General features: G+C 46.7%; 2 protein-coding genes across 3 annotated transcripts in view; one reads left to right on the forward strand and one right to left on the reverse strand.

Annotated features, from left to right (window-relative positions):
• The window catches only part of LOC104008935 (transcription factor HES-5), a 32,666-nt gene extending 15,714 nt beyond the window's left edge, over window positions 1-16,952 (forward strand). Inside the window, exons 2-4 of one of the 2 annotated variants that reach the window (XM_087755092.1) lie at window positions 14,671-14,771; window positions 15,595-15,775; window positions 15,905-16,952. In XM_087755092.1, the coding sequence (XP_087611218.1) occupies window positions 15,619-15,775; window positions 15,905-16,146 (399 nt within the window). In that variant the 5' untranslated portion in view covers window positions 14,671-14,771; window positions 15,595-15,618 and the 3' untranslated portion in view covers window positions 16,147-16,952. Of the gene's footprint in view, window positions 1-14,670; window positions 14,772-15,279; window positions 15,414-15,594; window positions 15,776-15,904 lie in introns of those variants that run through there. The other variant, XM_009460872.2, reaches the window with a different exon arrangement.
• LOC148056032 (transcription factor HES-5-like) lies at window positions 246-2,024 on the reverse strand. The gene is made up of 3 exons (XM_087755386.1): window positions 1,923-2,024; window positions 1,426-1,606; window positions 246-1,192 (listed from the first exon to the last, which is right to left on the reverse strand). The coding sequence occupies exons 1-3, from the start codon at window positions 1,986-1,988 to the stop codon at window positions 927-929; spliced, it is 513 nt and encodes a 170-aa protein (XP_087611512.1). The 5' UTR covers window positions 1,989-2,024; the 3' UTR covers window positions 246-926.
• Window positions 16,953-20,557: the final 3,605 nt, after the last annotated feature.

The following is a 20,557-nucleotide window of genomic DNA, read 5'->3' on the forward strand; positions in this document are numbered from 1 at the left end:
GGGCTCAGAAATATGACCTCTCCTGATAGCTTCCCCCCTGCAGGAGGAGCCTACATGCAACACTTAGTCCAGGACTATTAGCCACTTTAATCATTTCAAACCAAAGGATTAATGACTAAAACCATTTTTATTGTACTGTACAGTGAAGACACCAAAGTTGAACATCACACAGGATGAATACATCACAACTTTATAAAAGCTTTTTAAGCTCTTTAGCATGTTGGGTGAATGATTATAAAGTACTTATTGCCTCCCTTCCTCTCCCTTTTCCTTAAGGTATATCACAGGCATTTCCTTTACAAAAGGCATCAATTATCCCTCAGCTGAGAGCAGCACACACTGACACCAAGAGAATTTTCCCTAGAGCTGTTATCATCATAACTTTCTGTAAGAAGGCATACTAAAAATAGCATAGGAACTGCAGAAGAATCAGCATTTCTTAATAACAGCTTTCACTCAAAAGGTAAAGGCTCAATACTCTCTTTATGATACAAAATACATTCTTCAAAGTGCTCCTTCTTTAGGAAGGTCAATACGTTATCTAGAGACAACGGAGCACTTGAACCAGTGACCCAGGGAGTTAGCAGAGAGATTTCCACTGGCAGCCACAGGCTCAACAGCCTTGCCAAGCAAAAGTGTGATGGAAGCTGAACGGTATTTGGCGCTCTAAATCACTGCAGAACTTGGTCCTCTCTTTGGCTAGGAGCCACCAATAAAAGCAGCAAATTTGCTGCAAGATACAAACACATTCCTTCACTATGAAGGGAAACTACTCAGCAACCCTCATTTCTTGTGACAGAAAAACAATAATGCCCCCCCTCCCACCTTTGGAAAGCAATGTTTCCTACTTTACAGAGGAACTATTAAATCACAGGTCCCTCTAGTTTTTGTAGCAAAACATAGGAATAAAGCAAAGTTCAGCAGGTCTACCAGGGTCTCCAGATGGTAGCAGCAGCAGCCACAGTCTTCTGGGCAGGTTGCTTTCTGGCAAACAGACAGGGTGACAGAGGTGGGCTATGCAGAGCAGGAGCATACATGGCATCTGCGCCCATCTGAGCTTTGCAGAAATGCTTGATTAGCTGCACCTGAGTTTCCTTCTTGGGTTCATAGTAGGACAGAAAATGCATAGCTTCCTTGAGGCACCGCAGGTATCCACTGTTAAAGTCCTGCTCCAGATTCTTGTGAATGAATGCTAGAAAAGAAAGAAAGCAGCAAATGCAGTGGGTTAAGATCATGACCAAAACATGGGACAGTGGTGATTCATGCATTAAGTTTCTTTCAACAGCCTGAGTCCACGAGCCTTGCTCACGGGACTAGGCCTGGTGTGCTAGAGCCCCGGCACGCGCCAGGGGCAGGGCTGTCCGGGAGGGCAGAGGCCTGTGGGAGCAGGCGTTAAGCGGTGTGCAATAGGTGCCCTGCACTCACTGTGGTCCTGCGCCTGGCTCTGCTGCTTCAGGTAGCTGACAGCCACTTCCAGGATGTCGGCTTTCTCCAGCTTGGAGTTGGGCTGGTGTCTCTGAAACTCCTTCTCCAGGAGCAGTTTCAGCTGCTCGATGCTGCTGTTAATCCGGTCACGGCGCATTTTCTCCACCACCGGCTTCCTCAGCTGTAAGAGAGGTGGAGCAGATCGTTCAGGCTTTTCTGAGACCTGACCTAATTTCCCCTTCTGATGCCCTGATACACACATGTTCAAAGACGCTTTCTTTTGGTAGGAGAGCTTTGCAATGCTGCCTACCTGTTCCCCACTCAATTTCATTTTTAAAAATCTATATAGTCTCCTTTATCTCTCTTTAACCTATTTGCCTTTCCCCAAACCACCTTTTCCCTCCTTATCTTTTCCCATGTAGTATTTATTTGACAGAGGCAGCCCATTGCATAGAGCACAGCCCAGCCTTTCCAATCCTGTCAAGGGCTCTACTTACTTTGTTCTTTTCTTTTGGCAGCAGTTTCTCTTCCATGTGGATCATGAGAGTGGTACTGGGAGCCATTCTTAGTGCTCTCAGTCCTGGGCACAGACCCCCACCTCGGGCTGCTGTGCTGAGCGTAAGACTATGCTCCGGCACTTACCGACTGCCTCTATTTATACATCAGGGAGCTTCAGCAGACATGGGAGCCTGGGGAGCGCTGGTGTTTCCCACAGCCGCTCAGCCAATCCAGGCACGCAGCTGAACAATAGAGGAAGCATCTATTAGTGCATGGTACATTGATTGCGAATGCCCTGGAGAGAATAACCTTCTGCCCACGCGGCCTGGTGGAGTGCACAGCGTGGCTCTTCAGGGCTGCCCGGGGACCTGGGGAACCACTGACCCTCCAGCTGGGCATCTGGGATCAATGGCATTCGTGAGTCTCCGCACGTGCCAGTCACATTTGTGGGGTGGAGGAGGCACGCTTTTGGGGGAAGGTGGGAAAAGAAGAAGAAGAAGGGGAGCACTGTTTGGGTCAAAATCAACAGCACCAAGGACACCTCTCTACTCTTTCTGGAGAGGGCACTTTACCGCCAGCCTCCCAGGTGCCGTCTGCCAGAGTGTGGGTGTAATTGCACTTGTCCATACAATCATTACACCTCTAATGGGTGAGCCAAAGCGTTATCAGTGTGAAACGACAGGTTTGTTTGCATGACGCTTCTAAATGCTGTGGAGAATCTACAGGCAGGATGGTGGGATGTTGGATGGACAGGGTGAATAAATAGGGAATGGGAAGGAAATGGAAATGGTAACGGTAACCTCTGTCTCCCTCTTCACACACCAAGCTCTGTGAGCCCGTTGCACCAGTGTTCCCATTGCCTTCATTAAGGATGGCCACATACCTCCTAGCAGAACTGGGCCCATGCCTAGTCACCCCTTTCCTTTCCCTTTTCTACTCTTTCATGCAGATGTTTACAAGAATGATGGTTAAGATGGGCTAAAGAATAGCATCAGATTCTACCCAGAAGCCCTAGGCCTTGGGAAGTCAGAGGCAAGATTTAGTGAATGAGATTTAGTAGCCAAGGCCCATCTTTGGACCTCAGCAAGGAGGTCTGTTCTGCCTCCTGCCTGAGATTCCTGGTGTGCTCTGTCCTCATCTGCCAGGGAGCATCACGCTGCCCCACTGCAGACTGGACCTGCCGTAATTTGCAGAACATGAGATCTCAGGGGCCACGTAATTGCATCCCTGTGTAACCTTTAGCATGTCATCCCCACTCCATTTTCTTATCTGGAAAATGGGGATAGTGCTGCTTGCTTCTCTTTGCACGAAAATGTCAATAAAAAATAAGCAACCATTATTTCTTATATTTCTTATATTCTTCATATTTTCTTTAGGTTGGATATTAGGAAAATCTTCTTCACCGAAACGGTAGTCAAGCATTGGAACAGGCTGCCCAGGGAAGTGGTTGAGTCCCTATCCCTGGAGCTATTTAAAAGCCAGGCAGACGTGGTGCTCAGGGACATGGTTTAGTGGTGGGCTCGGCAGTGATAGGTTAACGGTTGGACTCGATGATCTTAAGGGTCTTTTCCAACCTTAATGATTCTATGATTCTTTTGTAGCAAAGGCAAGAAAAAGAATGAAGTTGTGTGGACACTTTAGGTCAATTCTGATTTTGTCTTATGAGAAAAATCTCTACCTGGATACAGTCCTTGAGGCAGCACTGAAAATAACCCAGAACCCCGCTGAGAGAAGCTGCGCGGCATCCTGCCCTCCGAGGGTCTAGCCTCTCGTGCCCGAGGCAGCGGCATGCTGCTCGTCTCCCAGCGCGCTGCCTGTGCACGGGAGCGTGGCTGAGGGTCTGGAAAGGGAAATGGTGGAGGGAAGCGTGCAGTGAGGTGAGAAAGCCAAAGACAATTTCTTACTTGGAAATCCTGAAGCGAAGCCCGAGTTTAACGGGCAGTTGACAGGAAGGAGGGAGGTGTCACTGAAATAGCCAGCTTCGTGGTTTTCATTGTATGGGCCTGAATGGGCTTAGCTCTTTGTGAAGGGCAGATGTTGTCCTTGGAGCCCTTTATTCCCTGCGTTGTGGGAAAGCCAGGAGACAAGACATCTCATGAACACTTTGAAGCAGTCAAAGGATTATGATACAAAATAAGATACAGCTCAGAGACCATGCCCTAGCTTTTGCCAGCTATAATAAGGTGTTGCCCTTTTTCCTGTATTCTTTGGCTGGCCTTCCTCCAAAAGCTGGTGTTCTGTGTTATCCCTTTCCGAGCAAGGGAGCAGTGGTGGCAGGCCTTGAAGCTAGGAGCTGACAGGTAGGCATGTACCAAGCTGGTTGAAGAGACTCTTCAGTGTCAAAAACCATCTTTTTCGCAACTCCTGAGAAGCAGCCCTGACCTTTATTGCTGTATTATAACTGATAGCCAGATGGTCTTTTGGGAGTTGGATTCTTTCCCTTTAAATCATTCAGGCTCAAGCACCGTCACTAATGTCGTGAGTAGTTGCAAGGCACACTTCTATTGTCCCAACAAGAAATGTTATCAATAGGGGAAAAGTATGGGAAACGCAGAGAAATTCAAACCCACACAGCCTGGTGCTAATAACTCCTTTGTGGAGCCTGCACTTCTGTCAAGGCGCGATGAACTCACATGGCTTTTTCAGCGAGGAATGCTGAAAAGCACATGTTTCCCTGTGCAGGCAGGGGTTTCTCAGAGATCTGTGTTTACCAGGAGAAAGGGGCAACCTGGGGCAAGGGGGCAGAGACGCTGGTTCACACACCGGGGTGGCCAGCAGGAATACCCAGCCCAGCTGCGGCACTGCCTGTCCCGGGGCTGCTGGTTTGCTTCACCGTGCCTCAGTTTGCTCTTCTGGGAAATGGGAGTGGTGCTGCTAAACTCCTTCACGGAGCGCTCCGGGAATCAGGAGCTGAACCCCTGTCTGTGGTGGGAGGTAGGGACAGGGCTGAAGTGGCCCTCGTGCTTTTCTGGCACCCCCCAGGGATGCTGCTGAACGCCTGCGAGAACAAAGTGGAGAGAGAGCATCTCTGGGGACAGTGCTCCTCTGCAGTGGGAGTGCTGAGGGAGGCCTCTTCTCACTGTCTTGCAGAGGAGTTTCTTTTCTCCCCATCTGTTGGGAGCCTGGCAGAGAGACTTCTTCCCTGGGCCACCCCTTTGTCATCACGGCTGCCTGGAGAGCAGGGCCTTGCAGGTCTGTCCCGGGTGCAATCTGATCGCAAGTGGGCTTTTGTCTCTTCCTCAGGCCAGCCCACGGTTAGCGCTGCTGGCAAGGCTTATTTACGCAGGTGAAATGGAAGGCTTTTTAGGGCCAGGCTAGCTCCGATCCCACTCTCACAGGGAATGTGCTAGTGGCAGTATCACCGAGGAAGACAGCAGCAATGAGAACACCTACCAAGTAGACCTGTGCTTACACATCTACCTGGAAATTATTATCTTTGAATGCTTGATGAAGCTATTGGGTCTGTTTGTTCTGCCACACTCATACCTTACTGTTGTTGGGTGGGCTTGTCCTAATGTTTAAGATTCCTGAATTTTAGCACCACAAATCCCTGCAGTATTACCACATCCCTTCATCATCCTCATACTCTTATGTCTCGCTCTGTGGAGGTTTCTTGGATAAGGTTTGAAAAGACAGGGTACTGCCTGTTTGAGGTGAACCCTAACGATCCTTTGACAGTTCTTAACTTATGAGCCACTGCTTACTTTGGTGTCACAGATGAAGATCCCTTCTCCTGCCCCGCCAGGTGCACCTAACCCTGCCCATCGTGTTCTGCTCGGGGTGTTTCAGCGATACTACATTCTACACAGGAAAAAGTTTAAAAATGGTTTGACATGGGAGGCAATATATAAAGAAATCATCCTGCCAAACTCGCTATTCAGGATTGGCTTCTTCTGCTCTCACAAGCCAAGCGTAATTCTGCTGTCTGAACCAACGGAGTGGAAGCGTAGTGAAATCTGCCTCTTTCAGGGGGAAAGGTTATGTTGTTATTAAACCTATTGTATAAAATATTCCATTAAATATCATTAGCATGGCATTATCTTGCCTCTTTTAGACATTAGAACCCTGGCAAAAAGGGGTCTTTTATTACTGTAAAGTACATTCTTCACAGGTTTAACCTTTTTAAATTAGTTTTTCTTTAGATCCAGAATGCTTAATATACTGCCATTCCCAGGTGCATAAGTGAAGGAAAGTGGAATTTGATCATTAAGAAACATATGAGACAATTTGATCTGCATTTTCAGGGTTGTTAGAGGCAAAAGCAATTTCTATAGCTGCTTGTGTGGGTGACCCTGAAATAGTCATGCACCAATGACATAGTCTTTCTACAGTGAGTATTCCAAATAATTAAAAATTAAGGAGAATTTATTATTTTTCTGCCCAGCTGACATTCCCACAAGTCACCTCTCAGCATATTCAGGAGTGCACAAGAGGGATTTATTATTTCCTGGTATATTGACTCTGAAAGGTCTGGGGATTACAGCTGCTTTGCACATGAATAGCTGGAGTGTGTTGTACAAAAGGCATGGGCTGTGGGATAATGGGGTTGGATGTGGGAAAGCGCTGACCCTGGGGGAGAGCAGGCTGGTGCCTGATGGCAGGAATCAATTATGTCTCAAAGGAACACATTGCCCTGGGAGCAGGCTTTGCGGGAGCCACCATGTTATGTGTTTACCACCCTCCTCCTTCAAAAACCCATATAAAACAACCACAGGATATATCCTATCCTTCTGCTTTTACCAGGGGGCTCAGCTACACCTTTCTCTATAGGTACTCCAGTCAGTGCTAAGTTGGTTGTGATTGAGTGATATAACTGTTCCCCATCTCAGCAACGGGGCTGAGACCCAGCAGTTATCTCACAGGTGCTACCAGGCGGTTTTGAGTTTTGCTGTGAAGCACCCCAGATACCGCTGCCTTCAGTGGGAGCACACGCGCCCCAAAAGTCCTCCGCAATCCGCAGACCCCAGCAGTCAGTCACCTCCAGCTCTGGCCAAGGAGAACAGCCTCCGCTGACAGGGAGTGGAGGGAGCAAACACCGAAGCTGCTGAGTTCATGCTCTTCCTTCATTGTTTTGGGTGGGTTTTTTTGGAAGACGGCGGTATTCAGTTCTTACAATGGGCTCAGCACCTCTGAGGATCTGGCATTACTGCCAGCCTTTCAAATGTCAAAATTTGGGCTTCAAGAAACCAAGAAATGGGCTGAAGGTCATAGGGATTTAACAAAAACATTTCGATGTTTCTAATAAAAATATAAGTATTTTGATTTCTTTAAAAATTTACTTACCTTTCAATTATTGAGCATTTAGACTCTGGATTGATATCATTAATTTTCTGTCTTTCATGAGACTTGGACATGAAGTCTTACTGAAGGCCATAAGTATTGCAAGTCTCACCATAAAAGTCACAAGACTTAGCAAATAGTGCTGCCAAGCATTTGGGCGAGGAGAAGGTATCCTGCAGCAGGAGTATTTCAGAGGAGCAGGTTGAGAATTGGGAGCGTGGTTCATGAGGTCTGGCCCCAACAACCGCTTGCTGTCATTGACCAGATGGGAATGGCGTGTCCGTGCCAGAGAGGAGGGCAGTCGCCTCTCCCCTTGTAAGAGCAGCAATGAATCCTATCTGCTTGTGTTGGGTATTTAATCACTCGACTCCAGCTAGGGCAGCAGTGGAGAGGGGAGATAGTCACAGACTTCCCTGGCGTCCCTTGAGCCTCATTTGATTGTTCCCTACCTTGGGAACAAGTTTGTAACCTGAAGCCGATTCTCCTGTATGCCCCAGTGAATTTTGCCCCTTCCCTGCAGCTCAGCCTGAGTTTTGGGATGTCAGCTCCTACCGGAATCCACTTTCTCATGCTTGGTGGCTGTCAGTCGCCACACTGAGGAGCACAATGGACGTTCATCTGGTGAAGGTGTCTTGGGGCTCAGTGTCAGGTCCTGCCCTTCCAGGCAGGTGGATTTTGGAGGGCTGAGTAACAACTTTGCCATGTTCAGCTGGCAGTAGAATGAAGAGATCATGTCTGATAAGAGCAGGCACCTGCCTTGCAGGCAAGAATGTTTTTTCAAAGGCTAGATAGCCTAGTTCTGAGCCAGGCAAAGGACTAGCAGAGAGGCACGTGCAAGAACTGACAGACCTTGGTCCTCACAAGGCATACAGGGCAGAGCTGGATGCCCTCATCACCATGCCACAGGGCAAGGCATGTTGTCGGATGTCAGGATCAGGGGAATCTAGTGCAATAAACAGAGCCAGACTCTAAAGAAAACGGTCTAGAGAAGGTTAAGAATAGGCCAGGCTCCCCAGAACATCTCCAGTGTAGCTGCTAGCATAAACCGTGCCCTAGTGATAAACAACCATCTGCAGCACTAGGTACTGGGATGTACTGGCGTGAAGTCCCAGGAGCTGCCATCAGGAGACCCTGCAGACACCTTTTGCATACGACCAATGATCAGCACACACTGCAGCTGCAGATAGCACGGGACTTGTTAACTAAAGCAGCATGGCTCCTTTTTCATTTCTAAGTCACTGGTTTTATCCAGGCCAAGTGTCTAGGGCCTGAAATTCCCTTACAAACTCAAGAGTTCAGGTAATTCAGGGCACACTGCATCCTCTCCTCCAGGGAGCTCCAAGCCCAGAATAACTGTAACTGCTGGGAGGCAGCTGATCAAAATCAGATGCTGCTGACAGACAGATCTGCACAAGGACTAAGGGCAGCTGCAGCTTAAGACTGAGGTTTTGGTAGGTCTTCAGGAGCGGGAATAAACAAACTGAACCTTAGTTTACTTTCTAGAGATATCGAGTTAATTTCTGTTGAATAGATCATTAAGTATTTCCTGATCGAGGATTTGAGTGCATCTTCCTTTTCAGCCATTTCATGGGCTGGAACAAATTGTACTAAATAACATTTTCAAAAGCCACTACTGAACTTCAGTACAAAGGAGAACTTTTCCATCTGCTTATCTAGCTGGTGCCTGGCTGCGAGTGTGGTCCGGGCTGGTAATCCAAATTCTCCCACAAGCTAGGGAGCTGGCAAAGCTAATTAAAACAAAAGTGGGTGATGAAGGATCTTTGCAAACCAGATGTCTCAGATAGCCACTTGGCAATAGAAGCACTGCAACCAGCAGGCTATTTGAAATATTGACATTTTGGGTTGCTCCTGTCTGCTTCATTTTTCTTTCTTTGTAAAACATTGCTAATAATACATCCTTATCTCACAGAGGAGGTTGCTGAGAATTCATTAGCTGGTATTTGTAAAGCACTTTGAAAATGCAAAGCCAGTGCATTATTCCTAGTCTTCTGGATGCTTTCCATGTTATTAAAATCAGGATTTCAGAAAAGCTTATCGGGGATCAAAACAGCATCCCAAACTTGAAAGGAAGCAAGACTGTTAAACCATCAACTGCCGCCTCCCCCTCCAGCCAGATGTTAAGCCCTAAAGAACTGAAGTGGCACAAGGAATTACTTTCCCAAGTTCCCCCAGCTGGGCTGACAGGCCTTGATCAATGGTTTTCTCCACAGCGAGTGCTATGCAGATGGTCTACCCCGAGCAAGGTTTCTGTGAAGTACAAAGGGAAGTCAAACACCATTTCTAATTCAGCTTGTAGCATGGCACACTTCCTTTATCCTCCGCCTGAATGCAGTGAATAGGGGAGCAGTGTGGGAAACTGGAAGGAACTCCAAACTCACAGAGTCGGTGGGTCTGTAAGGCACTCCTGTCCTCAAACCACATCTGCCTGTGACAGACAGAGGGAAAAAGAGTGACAGAACGAAAAATCAGATTATAAAAACTTCAAGAAGGGAAAATAAACCCCGAGTAAAAGGAAAAAAGTGAAGGGAGCTATGCAAACAGAAGCTGTGCCGGTCTCAAACAGGGGACGGCCAAGCAGCAGAGCGGGGAAGGGCTAGGAGGAAATGACAGGGAAAGGGGCTGCAGGAGCAGAACCTCGCTCACCCACCAGTAAGGCCACAGAAAATCGTCCCACTGAAGGTGGCAGAGATGGTTTCAGCCCACACTAAGGCTTCTAAGCCACATATTCTGTTTGCCCCTTTAATTCCCCAGATTTGTTTAATGTGTCCTGGGAAACACAGACCCTTGATATTAGTCAAGCTGCTCATAAGCTTATGCAAACTGTTGCAAACAGATACAGAAGCTCCTCCAATCCTTAATTGCCCTGGCCTGTTAATCTGAATTGCTGTTCGCTGTAATTTAAGCATGGGGTTTAAATACAGGACCGATTATCTCCTGCCAGCTTGGAGATCCTCTGCTGTAGGTGAGGCATTGCCTCCGTTCAGCATTGCCCAGAAGAATAATGTGGTTTTTTGCTAGGACTGCCCATGGAGTCCCTGACAGATACCAAGAGACTGCTACCAGGTGTTGCTGGACAGTCAGACTGCCCGTACCCCCGGGTGCTCACTGCCTCTGTCTTGCTGTTCTTTTTATCAAAGGCTGGCCTGCCCAAATATGATGGCAACCATTGCAGCGCACCACCCATAACGGTACAGCAGGGCACGGCTTCCCTAGCTCCGTGTGCCAGTTGGTGTCCTTGCCTTGAGCAAACTTGGAAGTGCCAAGCTTTGAAACACAACCAATGCAGGTCCCGTTCAGGCAGCCATCACGCAAGATTTGCGATGGGATTTTTGCGCCTCTTTGCCGCACGGTGCTAAGGGAATAAGATGACTCCTATGGACCACGAGGATATCATGACACTTTTGTATGACCCATATAGAGCTACAGGAGCTGGGCTTGGCTTTTAAGAAAATTACATCAGATTTTACACCAGTAATACTATGGGGAAGCTTTTATCTTTGTTAATACTTCTAAACTATTCTGTGTTGTTTGGATGAAAGATACGGGAAACAATAGCCCGGATTCTGGTACTGGTATTTGGCAGGTGAAAATTCAGGCTCAAATTTTGCTGATTGTGATTTTGATGCATTCCACTGTAGGTGTAGAGGTAGTTTGTATTGACACCAGTTTACCGGAGATCAGGAAATGGCTCTGGAGGTACAAAAGCTGCAGGCCAAATCTAGCAGTCCGCTTCACCCTTCATGGAGTCCAAAGTTTCTATTGACTTCAGTGAGGATCCAAGTAAGGCCCTTAGGATTGGACCCATCTTATTCTTCACCTCAGGATGGTCCGTAGGACTCAACATTAATTGAGTCTCCTACATCTTGCTGTCTTTCCCGTTCTCTATTCAGAAGCATTGCTCCGTCCCTGCTCCCAAGCGTTTTAGCTTTCCAAATGACTTACTAGCATAAGGCTATGGAAGTCTGTGTACCTCTGAGTTTCCCACACCATTTCTTAACTATATTCATTCCTGTCACAAAGGAAGTGTGCCTGACTACAAACCACATTAGCAACGGTGCTTGCCTCTGCATTGTGTTCAGTGGGAAACCCCGCTCCCAAAAGGCCATCTGGGCAGCACAGAGCAGGAGAGGAGCAATGGGAGCAATGGGCATCTCTCAAGACTTGGGAAAGCAGCAGCATCTTTAAGTCTTCCTAAAGAGCTAACATCTGGCAGGGATTCTGGGGGAAGGCTATTGCTAATGCCGTATTTCAAACATGTCATCCAGCTCCAGTATCTTGGGATCCTAATAAGTTTTCTATGCAATATTGTGTATGTTTGGAACCATAGTAGGTGTGTAATTCAGAATTTATTATCCTTAGTGTAAAGTCCACTGACTCTGCTAACTTCATAATATGGAGGAATTTTTGTTATCACTTTTCTTTAGGATTTCCAGCCACAGCAGAAGCAGAGCATCTATTTGGGGTAATTAAGCATCCAAGTTGAGTAACTCTTCCAAGATGGTCAGTAATAGACTATTTTTTCCCCTCACAGACTGTGAAATCAAAGAGAAAATTAAAAGCTATTTTAAATATATGTTTTTATTTTAGATGCTTTAAAATGCATGTGTGACACAGAGTGAGGAAGTAGGAACCTCAGTGGATTTATTGTCTGGGGGAGATTTTGCTACATTCACCTCACAATAATACATTGAATATTGTAAATTTTATTACCGCACACATTCTGAATTTTATTACCACACACGTTCTAAACATGTGGGGCCTCCAGCCTCTCTAGTTAAGTGAATTTCTCAAGGCCGCAGAAGATTATTTAGCATTCAGCCTGCTCAGTAGCAGGCTTTAGGTCAGTTTGGATCCTAATGGAGAAGAAATTTTGAGCACTGACCCCTTGATTGTGCCAAGCGCACAACCACGACCGCAGTACAGTCAGGCAAAGTGTTGGCACAGCGGTCTCCTACTCCTTTTCATTGGCTTTGGACTGGCCAAACGTGGGGCAGCGGAGCTGTTCTGGAATCCCTGCTAGGAAAGCTGATACCGCCTCTGCTGGACTGTGGTTTTTGGTAAGGGACCTGAGCTCACATTGCTCTGAAACTGAGTCAGTGGCAGAGTTAAAGGCAGGAAATCTGAAGGCTTGGGTTACAGCGACAATGCCTGACCATGTAATTACTAAACAGCAGGAGAACAAAAGGTCCATCACATCTGAAGCGCACACAGTAAACAGACATGGAACAGGACTTGATGCTTGGGATCCTGGAAAAAATCAAGTAGGCATTTTTATCCCATACAATTCATTCCTTCAAGAAGGTATATGGAAGTTACTTTCTTGGAGCAAGAAAGGAGATAGATAGAGGTTTTCATTCTCTTTTAACATGAGCTAAATGTTGTAACAGTGAATTAAGCAAAATTTCTACCAAGGCCAAGGAGAGTAAGGTGGTTCAGGCCAGCATGACTGGTCCCGTGGAGTTAACTTTGTAATTCCCCAGGTGCTGAGTGGAGAAATAAGAGGTCCATGGGTAAAATCCTGCTGTGGAGATGCCAGGTGGGATCAGCAGTGGCAGCCCCGTGGGTGGCCATGCAGTCAGCCTGGCCTGGGTCGGCTGAGGGGCTGCAGCCAGCTGCCCCACCGCAGGCAGCAGCCGCCGCTCTGGGCTCTTCCCTCTCTCCCTCACCTCTTCAGAACCGCTGGGCAAATCCCAGAAACAGCCAGAGCCCGCGGATGCGGCAGAAGAAAGCCAAAGGCAGACCAAGTCACTCAAGTCACACACCTGCGCTACTATAGTTTTATCATGGAAAGTTCATTTGGCCTCCCCCAGAATAAAAGGCCTACGATGCAGGAATGCAATAATGCGCAGATTCCTGAGAAGGGGGCTTAGTTTCTTGTTGTGTGCTGCGGGTCATTGCAGGGAAGGCATCTGACACTTTAAACAGCTTTGTTGGACTAAAACTGGAGTGCCTGTTGATGTGACTTGTGCTGGAAGGGGAAATTATTACTGTTCTTATAGCTGCTTGTTAGTGAGTTAATCTGGAAAACAGAAACTGTCTCTAGCAAAACTGCTAGTGGACCCTGCTGATCACAGGATTGGCACATTTCTTCTTCATGCACCTGATTAATGAGCTCAAGAAATGAGTTACTACTCAGGAGTTTCTGTTTCAGAGAATCTCCCCAAGAGGGATGCATGGAGCGAAAGATTGGTTTCAGAGGTGGCATTACGTGGGCTCAAAGATAATCCACGAGCTTTGAGGAGAACATGTGAAATGGTGTCACAAAAGCTTTCCCACAACTTGACATAAAAGACTCAGAGCTCAACAGCTGCTGCTCTGTACGAAAAGAAGGGAGCCTATTCAAGAGCAGTACAATAGGGATGGAAAGGCAGATCCTGGAAGAGGTCATGTAAGCCTTACCTGGTCTTACAAATAACGAGTTGCAGAGTGAGAGAGAAATGTGTCCGTGTGTATGTGTATGCGCATTAAAAGACATGCGTGACCACACACGTATATGTTAATATATATATGAACACACATATATTAATGTAAACACAAACAGTATTTACTTACTACCCTTTCTTTTTCAGTAAGGGATCCCCAAACATAAGGCCCAACATTACTTGACAGTAATTTATATGATTATTATTATTCCGGTATTGAATCTTACAGAGGGAGATACTGATTCTCGCAGAGAAGCGTGTTGAACTGATGAGGTCACGTAGCACATTTGGAGTAAATCTGGGAGGAGAACGCATGGCTCTATGTGTGGTTAATGCTGCTGCCTGCCCGCTTCGCCCTTCTTGGGGCATAACCGGGCACCGTTGCGGTCAGCCGTGCTCCACGCAGTCCAGGGCGCACGGCCAGAGGGTGCAGGGAAGTCTCCGCTGCCCTTTCCTTCCTCAGCTGTCCGTGTGAGGTTAGAGCTCGTAAAAGAAAGCAGTACTTGCTGGGCAGAAGGCAGAATAAATGCAGGCAGATCTGGTTCAAGTTTTCCAACACGAATCTCTGGCTGTGTGTTTATAGGATACAAATAGCAAGACCGTTAATTCTTCCAGCTGCAGGCACCTACTGAGCAAAGACTGTGCATCTCAATACAGAAACTGCCCCAGTGGAGAATGAGGAATCGGGAATTCAATTTCTAATAATTTTATGGGCTATGTGAATTTATTCTGCACTCAGTTTTCCTTTGTGTATAGATTAAATGAAAATAATTAGAGTAAAACACATTTTGGGGAGGAAGTGAGAAAGCAGCATGTGAGACCGAACTGATCCCAAAACACTCTGAGATCCTTCTCCTCGTGGATCTGTCTTGCAGGTATTCGAAAACAGAAACATAACGTGCTTGTGACGTGGCTTGAGTGTTCTGCAGAGGTGCATAAGATATCAAAGGAAGAGAACAAAGATCAAGACAGAAAACGTTTTCAATAACTGCGCGTACTTACAATTAAATGTATTTATTTGCAGTAAGCCAAACTGGAAAAGTTGTTTTCTGTTTCACATGGGCAAACCTGGTGCTGCAGTCGCCTGAGGGAGAACAACTGGCTCGGGCTTACTGAGAAAACAAGGTGAGTGGATTTAAAGAAATTCTGCTCTTTTATCTCAGAAAGCCAGAAAACGCTCGTGTGTGCATGTGCATTTGTGCGTGCTTAAGCGTGTGCCTCCGTGCGTCCCCAGAGGGGAACGCAGCCCCACGCAGCAGCCTGCCCGCAGCAGGTTATTTCCCGCCATCGGCAGCTGACCTCCTCCTTCCTCCACGCATGTGAACCCAAGGCTGCGCCTGGAATGCTATTGATCCGCGGCATTAGTCAGCAGCCTTTTCCCATTGAAGGCCAGCTCTTTCCCAGCTTCTGACACGTAATTCGCATCCCGGCCTTTCACGTACCACACACTCCCCACCTGCTCATCTGGGAGAAGGTCATTATCCCCAGGCTATTCACTGGCAATGGAGCATGCAAGAATGGATGCTGCTCCTATTGTGCCGCCTGTCTCCCTGATTGGCTGCGGAGTGTGGGAACCTCCACCAAGCCGGAGACCCACAGACTCTCAGCGAGGCTGCACGGTATAAATATCGGGCAGCGGCAGCTTCCAGCAACACGCTTCTCCTGGACTTCCACTCTGAGACCTTCCTTCCTTGCTCAGGACAGATGGCTCCCAACACTGTTTTCATGGAGCCCGACAACCTGCTGACACCAAAGGAGAAAAACAAAGTAAGTCCAGGCACAGCAAGGCAGCTTCGAGCCATGCTCTCGGCTGTTCTCGTAGCAGTTTACACCAGCTGAGAAACTGGTTCACATTGTTTCGGAACAGCGACGGGCAACAAACAGTCCTGTGAAATGGCACAGAGAAGATCATTCTAATAATAGGTCTCTTTTCCTTTGCTTTTTACAGCTGAGGAAGCCGGTGGTGGAGAAAATGCGCCGTGACCGGATTAACAGCAGCATCGAGCAGCTGAAACTGCTCCTGGAGAAGGAGTTTCAGAGACACCAGCCCAACTCCAAGCTGGAGAAAGCCGACATCCTGGAGATGACCGTCAGCTACCTGAAACAGCAGAGCCAGCTGCAGATGAAGAGTGAGTATTGAATTTTGTTTCAGTCTCTAGCTTACTGCAAATCTGTGACAGTTTTATGAATCTCTAGCCATGAACAACTGCTCTAAACTCTTTCTTTTTTCTCCCTCCCTCTTCTCTTCCCTTCTCTAGCTGCAGGATCCTTCCATAAAAGCTCTCAGTTCGACTTCAGAGAGGGCTATTCTAGGTGTTTGCAAGAAGCTTTCCATTTCCTCTCTCTTCATAAAGTCCGAACTGAAACACAGACCAAACTTTTAAGCCACTTCCAGAAGAGCCAGTCATCTGCTGCGGAGGTCGCCTTTTCCCCTGGGAACCCCAGCACCCAGAAGCAAGCATCTCCGAAAGATGCCAGCACTCTCTGGAGGCCCTGGTAGTCAGGGCAGTCCTTATGTCACGGACCTTTGCCTTTTCCAGTCCAGAGGAAGGATCTGACTGCATCTGATAGTCCAGCTCTGATCCTCTCTTCTGTAGGGAATTTTATTTCCCCGTGTATTTTATTTATGTGTGAAAAGAATGGCATACTTTTGACTTTTATGGGATCCTTTGGCAAAAGTTCAGGCATTCGGTTGAGTGGTATTGAAGCTGTGTAGACGCTGGTGACAACAGTGCACAGCCTGCTGCCCGGTCAGGGGGCGAATGCCTTCCAAACGAAGGAGGGTATTTTTCTAAATGTTGCAGTTGTGACGGACAAGAATTGCTGTAGGAGAGATGTCTCTAATATTGCTTGTAAGAGCCATCAGCTTTGCTCTGGCTTGAGTAGCGACGCTTGTCTGCTCAGTCACTCCGGAGGATAAATTTGCTACCCTTTGGTTCATGCACACTTGATTAAAATCAATTTCCCTCTGTTCACTTATAACTTGTACAGCATCAAAGATGGGTTTGGTTTTGTTTTGGGTTTTTCCCCAGTGACCCTTTCATACTCCTAGTATATAAAGTGTGACAGACGAACAGGAGCTAGGAAACTATGTGGAATATTTCTACTGTTTTGCTGCTTTTTTCAATTTAGAAAAAGAGTATGTTACTGCTTTATGTTAAAGAAAAGATAGTAGGTAAAAGGCTTAATTGGTCAATGTTATACATTTTGGGTGTAAGCTATGCTTTTCTAGCATTTTCATTATAATAATGATTTTTGTCTGTATTGAGTGGTTTAATTCATGGTGGATAGTGTTTCTCCCACTACTGGGACAGCCCTATGGCTTACGTGCATACTGTGTATGCGTCTCTGTGTTTGTAGAGAGCAATAAAATGCATTTGTGTGCAACTTCTGTCTGGGTCCTCTCCCTCCGAGGGACATGCAGCCACGCGCGCCCCTGAAACAGACAATACGTTAGTCTGCCAACGAAGCGGGATTTTTTGTAAAGCGAAAGGAGCTCATAGTCTTGTCTGCTCTATATATTCTCATGACTCCCATCACGGGAGTACCTCACACCCTTAACCCCCAGAAGTATGCAAGTGCTACCGTCACACAGATTCTCTCAGCTGAGCATTTCCTTAGCCACTGCCCCTCCTACCCACAGAAAACCTTCTCACCTGAGTAATAAAGCCTTAAGCCTTTCTTCCCCGAAAGGGCTGTCAGGCCCTGGCCCAGGCTGCCCAGGGCAGGGGCTGCGTCCCTGTCCTCATCCCTGGAGGGATTTAAAAGCCGGGTAGACGCAGTGCTTGAGGACAGGGTTTAGTGGTGGGCTTGGCAGTGCTGGGTTAACGGTTGGACTCGATGATCTTGGGGGTCTTTCCCAACCTTAACGATCCTATGATTCTATAAGCCTGGCCACCTGGTCTCCCTACAGACAGCAGCTGCAATTTGAGTCCTCCTCTCACACGATTTTTTTCACCTGATGTTGAGAGGAAACAGATGCAATCGCTGCAGTGCTGTGCATCCTCTAATGCCCCCCCACAATTTCTTCTCTGAGAGCTCAGAGGGGCAAATAAATCGTCCCGCCGAGCCTGGGCACAGAGCTGTGCTGCAGCACGGAGCCGCGGTGGTAGAGCCGTGGGGGTCCTGCAGGCGCGGACGGGTGAGCGCTGCCCTGGTAGGACACGCAGACCTGGGTAAGCCTTTTCTTGCTGTTGTGCCTGCCTGAATCAGGAGTCCTGGGGCGTCCCTGACCAGAGTTTGTGGGAGCTGTGCCTGAGCCAGCAGTAAGTTATCATGGCCCTCGGATGCGTCCCCCGACCAGGGAAGTTACCTACAGCTCAGTGCAAATTCCCTTCCTATGGCAATAAACTGATCATGATAACAAACTAAGCTTGTGCAAGCACAAACTTAGGTGAAAAACATTACCTTTGGTTAAAAGAAATGTTATAGTTCTGCAACTTACATATGAAGTTACAGAATGTTTTGGCTAGAATTACATAATCCAGTTACGTTAGCCAGAAATCACACGCTGCTTACTTCTGCAGGTTTTCATTTGTCTTTTGTTGTGACAAGGAATGATTTGTTCTGCCACATTTTGTCACTGATTTGTCATATATACGCTTTTTATTGCAGGCGGGGATTTGGGGTCTGTGGTAGGAGATAGCATGAGGTGACAGAGCCCCTGCACTCTTTCACTCTGGAGTTCTTGGCAGAAACTTTGTCAAGCGGTAGGCGTCTGGGGGTTTGAGATGCTACTATAATGTAAGTAGTAATAATGACGTGATGCCATTACTGTTATCCAGCACGTGAATTGTCTTACAATACAGAGAACTTGCTAAATAAACTTCTGTAATTATGCAAAACGATTGTCAGAGTATTTAGAACACTAAAAAATCCTTACTGCAAAACATTCTTTAGGTATAGACAATTTTTTAATATTGCAGTATGAATACAATTTTATGAAGCTAAAGCCCTTGCAAAGTTTATAAATGGATTTTTTTTTCTTTTTTTTAGCCACCAGGGGTCACAGTTGCTGTAAAAACACTTTCCCCTTGGATGAATAAAGTCAGTTCAAGCAGGATTTCAGGGTTTTTCAAATGCATGCTCCATGTGATTTTGTTTGCTTCCTTTTAAGGATCAGATATCAGATGTCAGTCAGTGCTGGAGACTTTACAAAATCTTTTCCACCTCCCAGTTTCTGTGTATGACACTGTAATTGTTTGTATGTGGGGAGATGAATAGGGTAACTTGATGAACCATAAAAGCGATGTAGAGAGCGTACTTTTTCCAGCAGTACTGGAGTAGGATTGTTTTAGAATTTAGTTGTCTAATCTGATGCATAAGCTACTTTCTATCACTTCTCTCACTAGGATTTGAACTGTATCTGTAAAGGATATTTTAAGCAATTCCTTAATGCTGTAAAACTTAGGACTCTGCAGGTCTCTCGCTTCCATTTACACTTAAAGGTTTTGCCCACGCAAAGTGTTATTTAACATTTCCACACTGGAGTCCTTTTAGAAAGACACCACTGGTGTGTTACTGACAGACACTGATGTATTCTTTTATTGATGCTTCCTAAAGCCAGAGCTTTAGAAATAATCAAAGTTAGGAGGAACAAAGAGTTTTCTCTGTCCGAGGCCTTCGATATCACTTAAATTGGAGCAATTTCATTTCACTATATGTACTAGGGAATATTATTTTTAGTTCTGGCCACAGTTTCCACATGGCTTATATGGGTCTGTCATGACATTGCAGCAGAAAAAAAAGCACTGGGGAAAAAAAACACTGAAACAAATAGGAAATGAAGGTTTAAGGATGTCTGGACCATAGACTACTACGCTATCAGAAACACATTTATAATGCTTTGGTTTGGGGTTTGTTTGTTTGGTTTTTTTGTTTGTTTGGTTGGTTTTTTTAAAGGGATAGAATTTGACATTGTCTGTGTTAATGGAAGTTCAGCATTATCCACAGCACCTTTGTAGCTGGTGGGTCCTTGTTTTGAAAGATGAATGTACAGTCCTCATGTGCTGGTCTGTACTCTCAAAATACAGATAAGCTGCATGCAACCTGCTTGCATCAGAACCCCGATGCAGAAGACTGTTGTTCTTTCTTAAAGCAGTTGAGGTCTTCAGCAAAATCTTCAGCCCCAAGCATTAGACATCTGAATGCAAATCTGAGCATGTAACAGTGTGACAGTGACAGAACCAATTTCCATGCTCCAGCCAGAAAAAACCCCACGAGTCATCAGCCTGCATACTGAGAGATACCGGAGTCACAGAAGTCTTGCAACGCCCTTCAGGCAGAGAGCACCCTGGAAATGTTCTGTAGGTGCTCTTCCCAAAGCAACCATGATTATACCACATAATCCAGGGTCAGATGGACATTGAACTGAGGCGGATTCAGGATTCCTGCTCTGGAATCGCAGCTTGGACTGGAACCAGCCGGAAGATTCAGGCAGGTGCAGGTGGAACGGTGGCTCTGGCCCCTGTCAGCTTGGTGACCAAGCAAGAACAACAGGAGATGCATAAACGGATGTTCATCAACAGACTTCCTGTTACTTAGTCTTGAACTAATCCCCTCTCGTCCCCTGCGCAAAAGCTAGGGTTACTTTTTTCCCCTCTTCCTTCTCTCCTAACAACGCAGGCTCAGATTCTAGCCTTGCCTTCCACACCTTGCAACGCCCTTGCTGCCTGGAAGCTCCTGGGCAAGGGCACGTACTTGGATCTTCCCAAACTTGACGCTGGAATCTCCAGTTACAGGACTGCCGTTATCTTAGCTCATAAATCGAATACTCGTGTCACAGGATCTACTGACTGCAGTGTCATGTGAACTGCACAGCGTGGTTCAAATAAAAAATTGCTCGGTGTTTTGGCCAATCATATGAGGAAAAAGCACATGCGTTGGCCAGTAGGAATGAAGACATCAGCATA

The sequence above is a fragment of the Nipponia nippon genome, unplaced genomic scaffold (assembly GCF_047370975.1).
Source record: "Nipponia nippon isolate SJK-2023a ecotype South Korea unplaced genomic scaffold, ASM4737097v1 scaffold_19, whole genome shotgun sequence".
NCBI lineage: Eukaryota > Metazoa > Chordata > Aves > Pelecaniformes > Threskiornithidae > Nipponia > Nipponia nippon.

What these genes read in the sequence shown, in the direction of transcription:
- LOC148056032 (XM_087755386.1), bottom strand. Translation starts at nt 1,988, where the DNA reads ATGGCTCCCAGTACCACTCTCATGATCCACATGGAAGAGAAACTGCTG. An exon ending in TGCCAAAAGAAAAGAACAAA is followed by an intron (nt 1,607 to 1,922) that starts GTAAGTAGAGCC and finishes CCTCTCTTACAG; the next exon opens with CTGAGGAAGCCGGTGGTGGA. An exon ending in GAGCCAGGCGCAGGACCACA is followed by an intron (nt 1,193 to 1,425) that starts GTGAGTGCAGGG and finishes TTTCTTTTCTAG; the next exon opens with CATTCATTCACAAGAATCTG.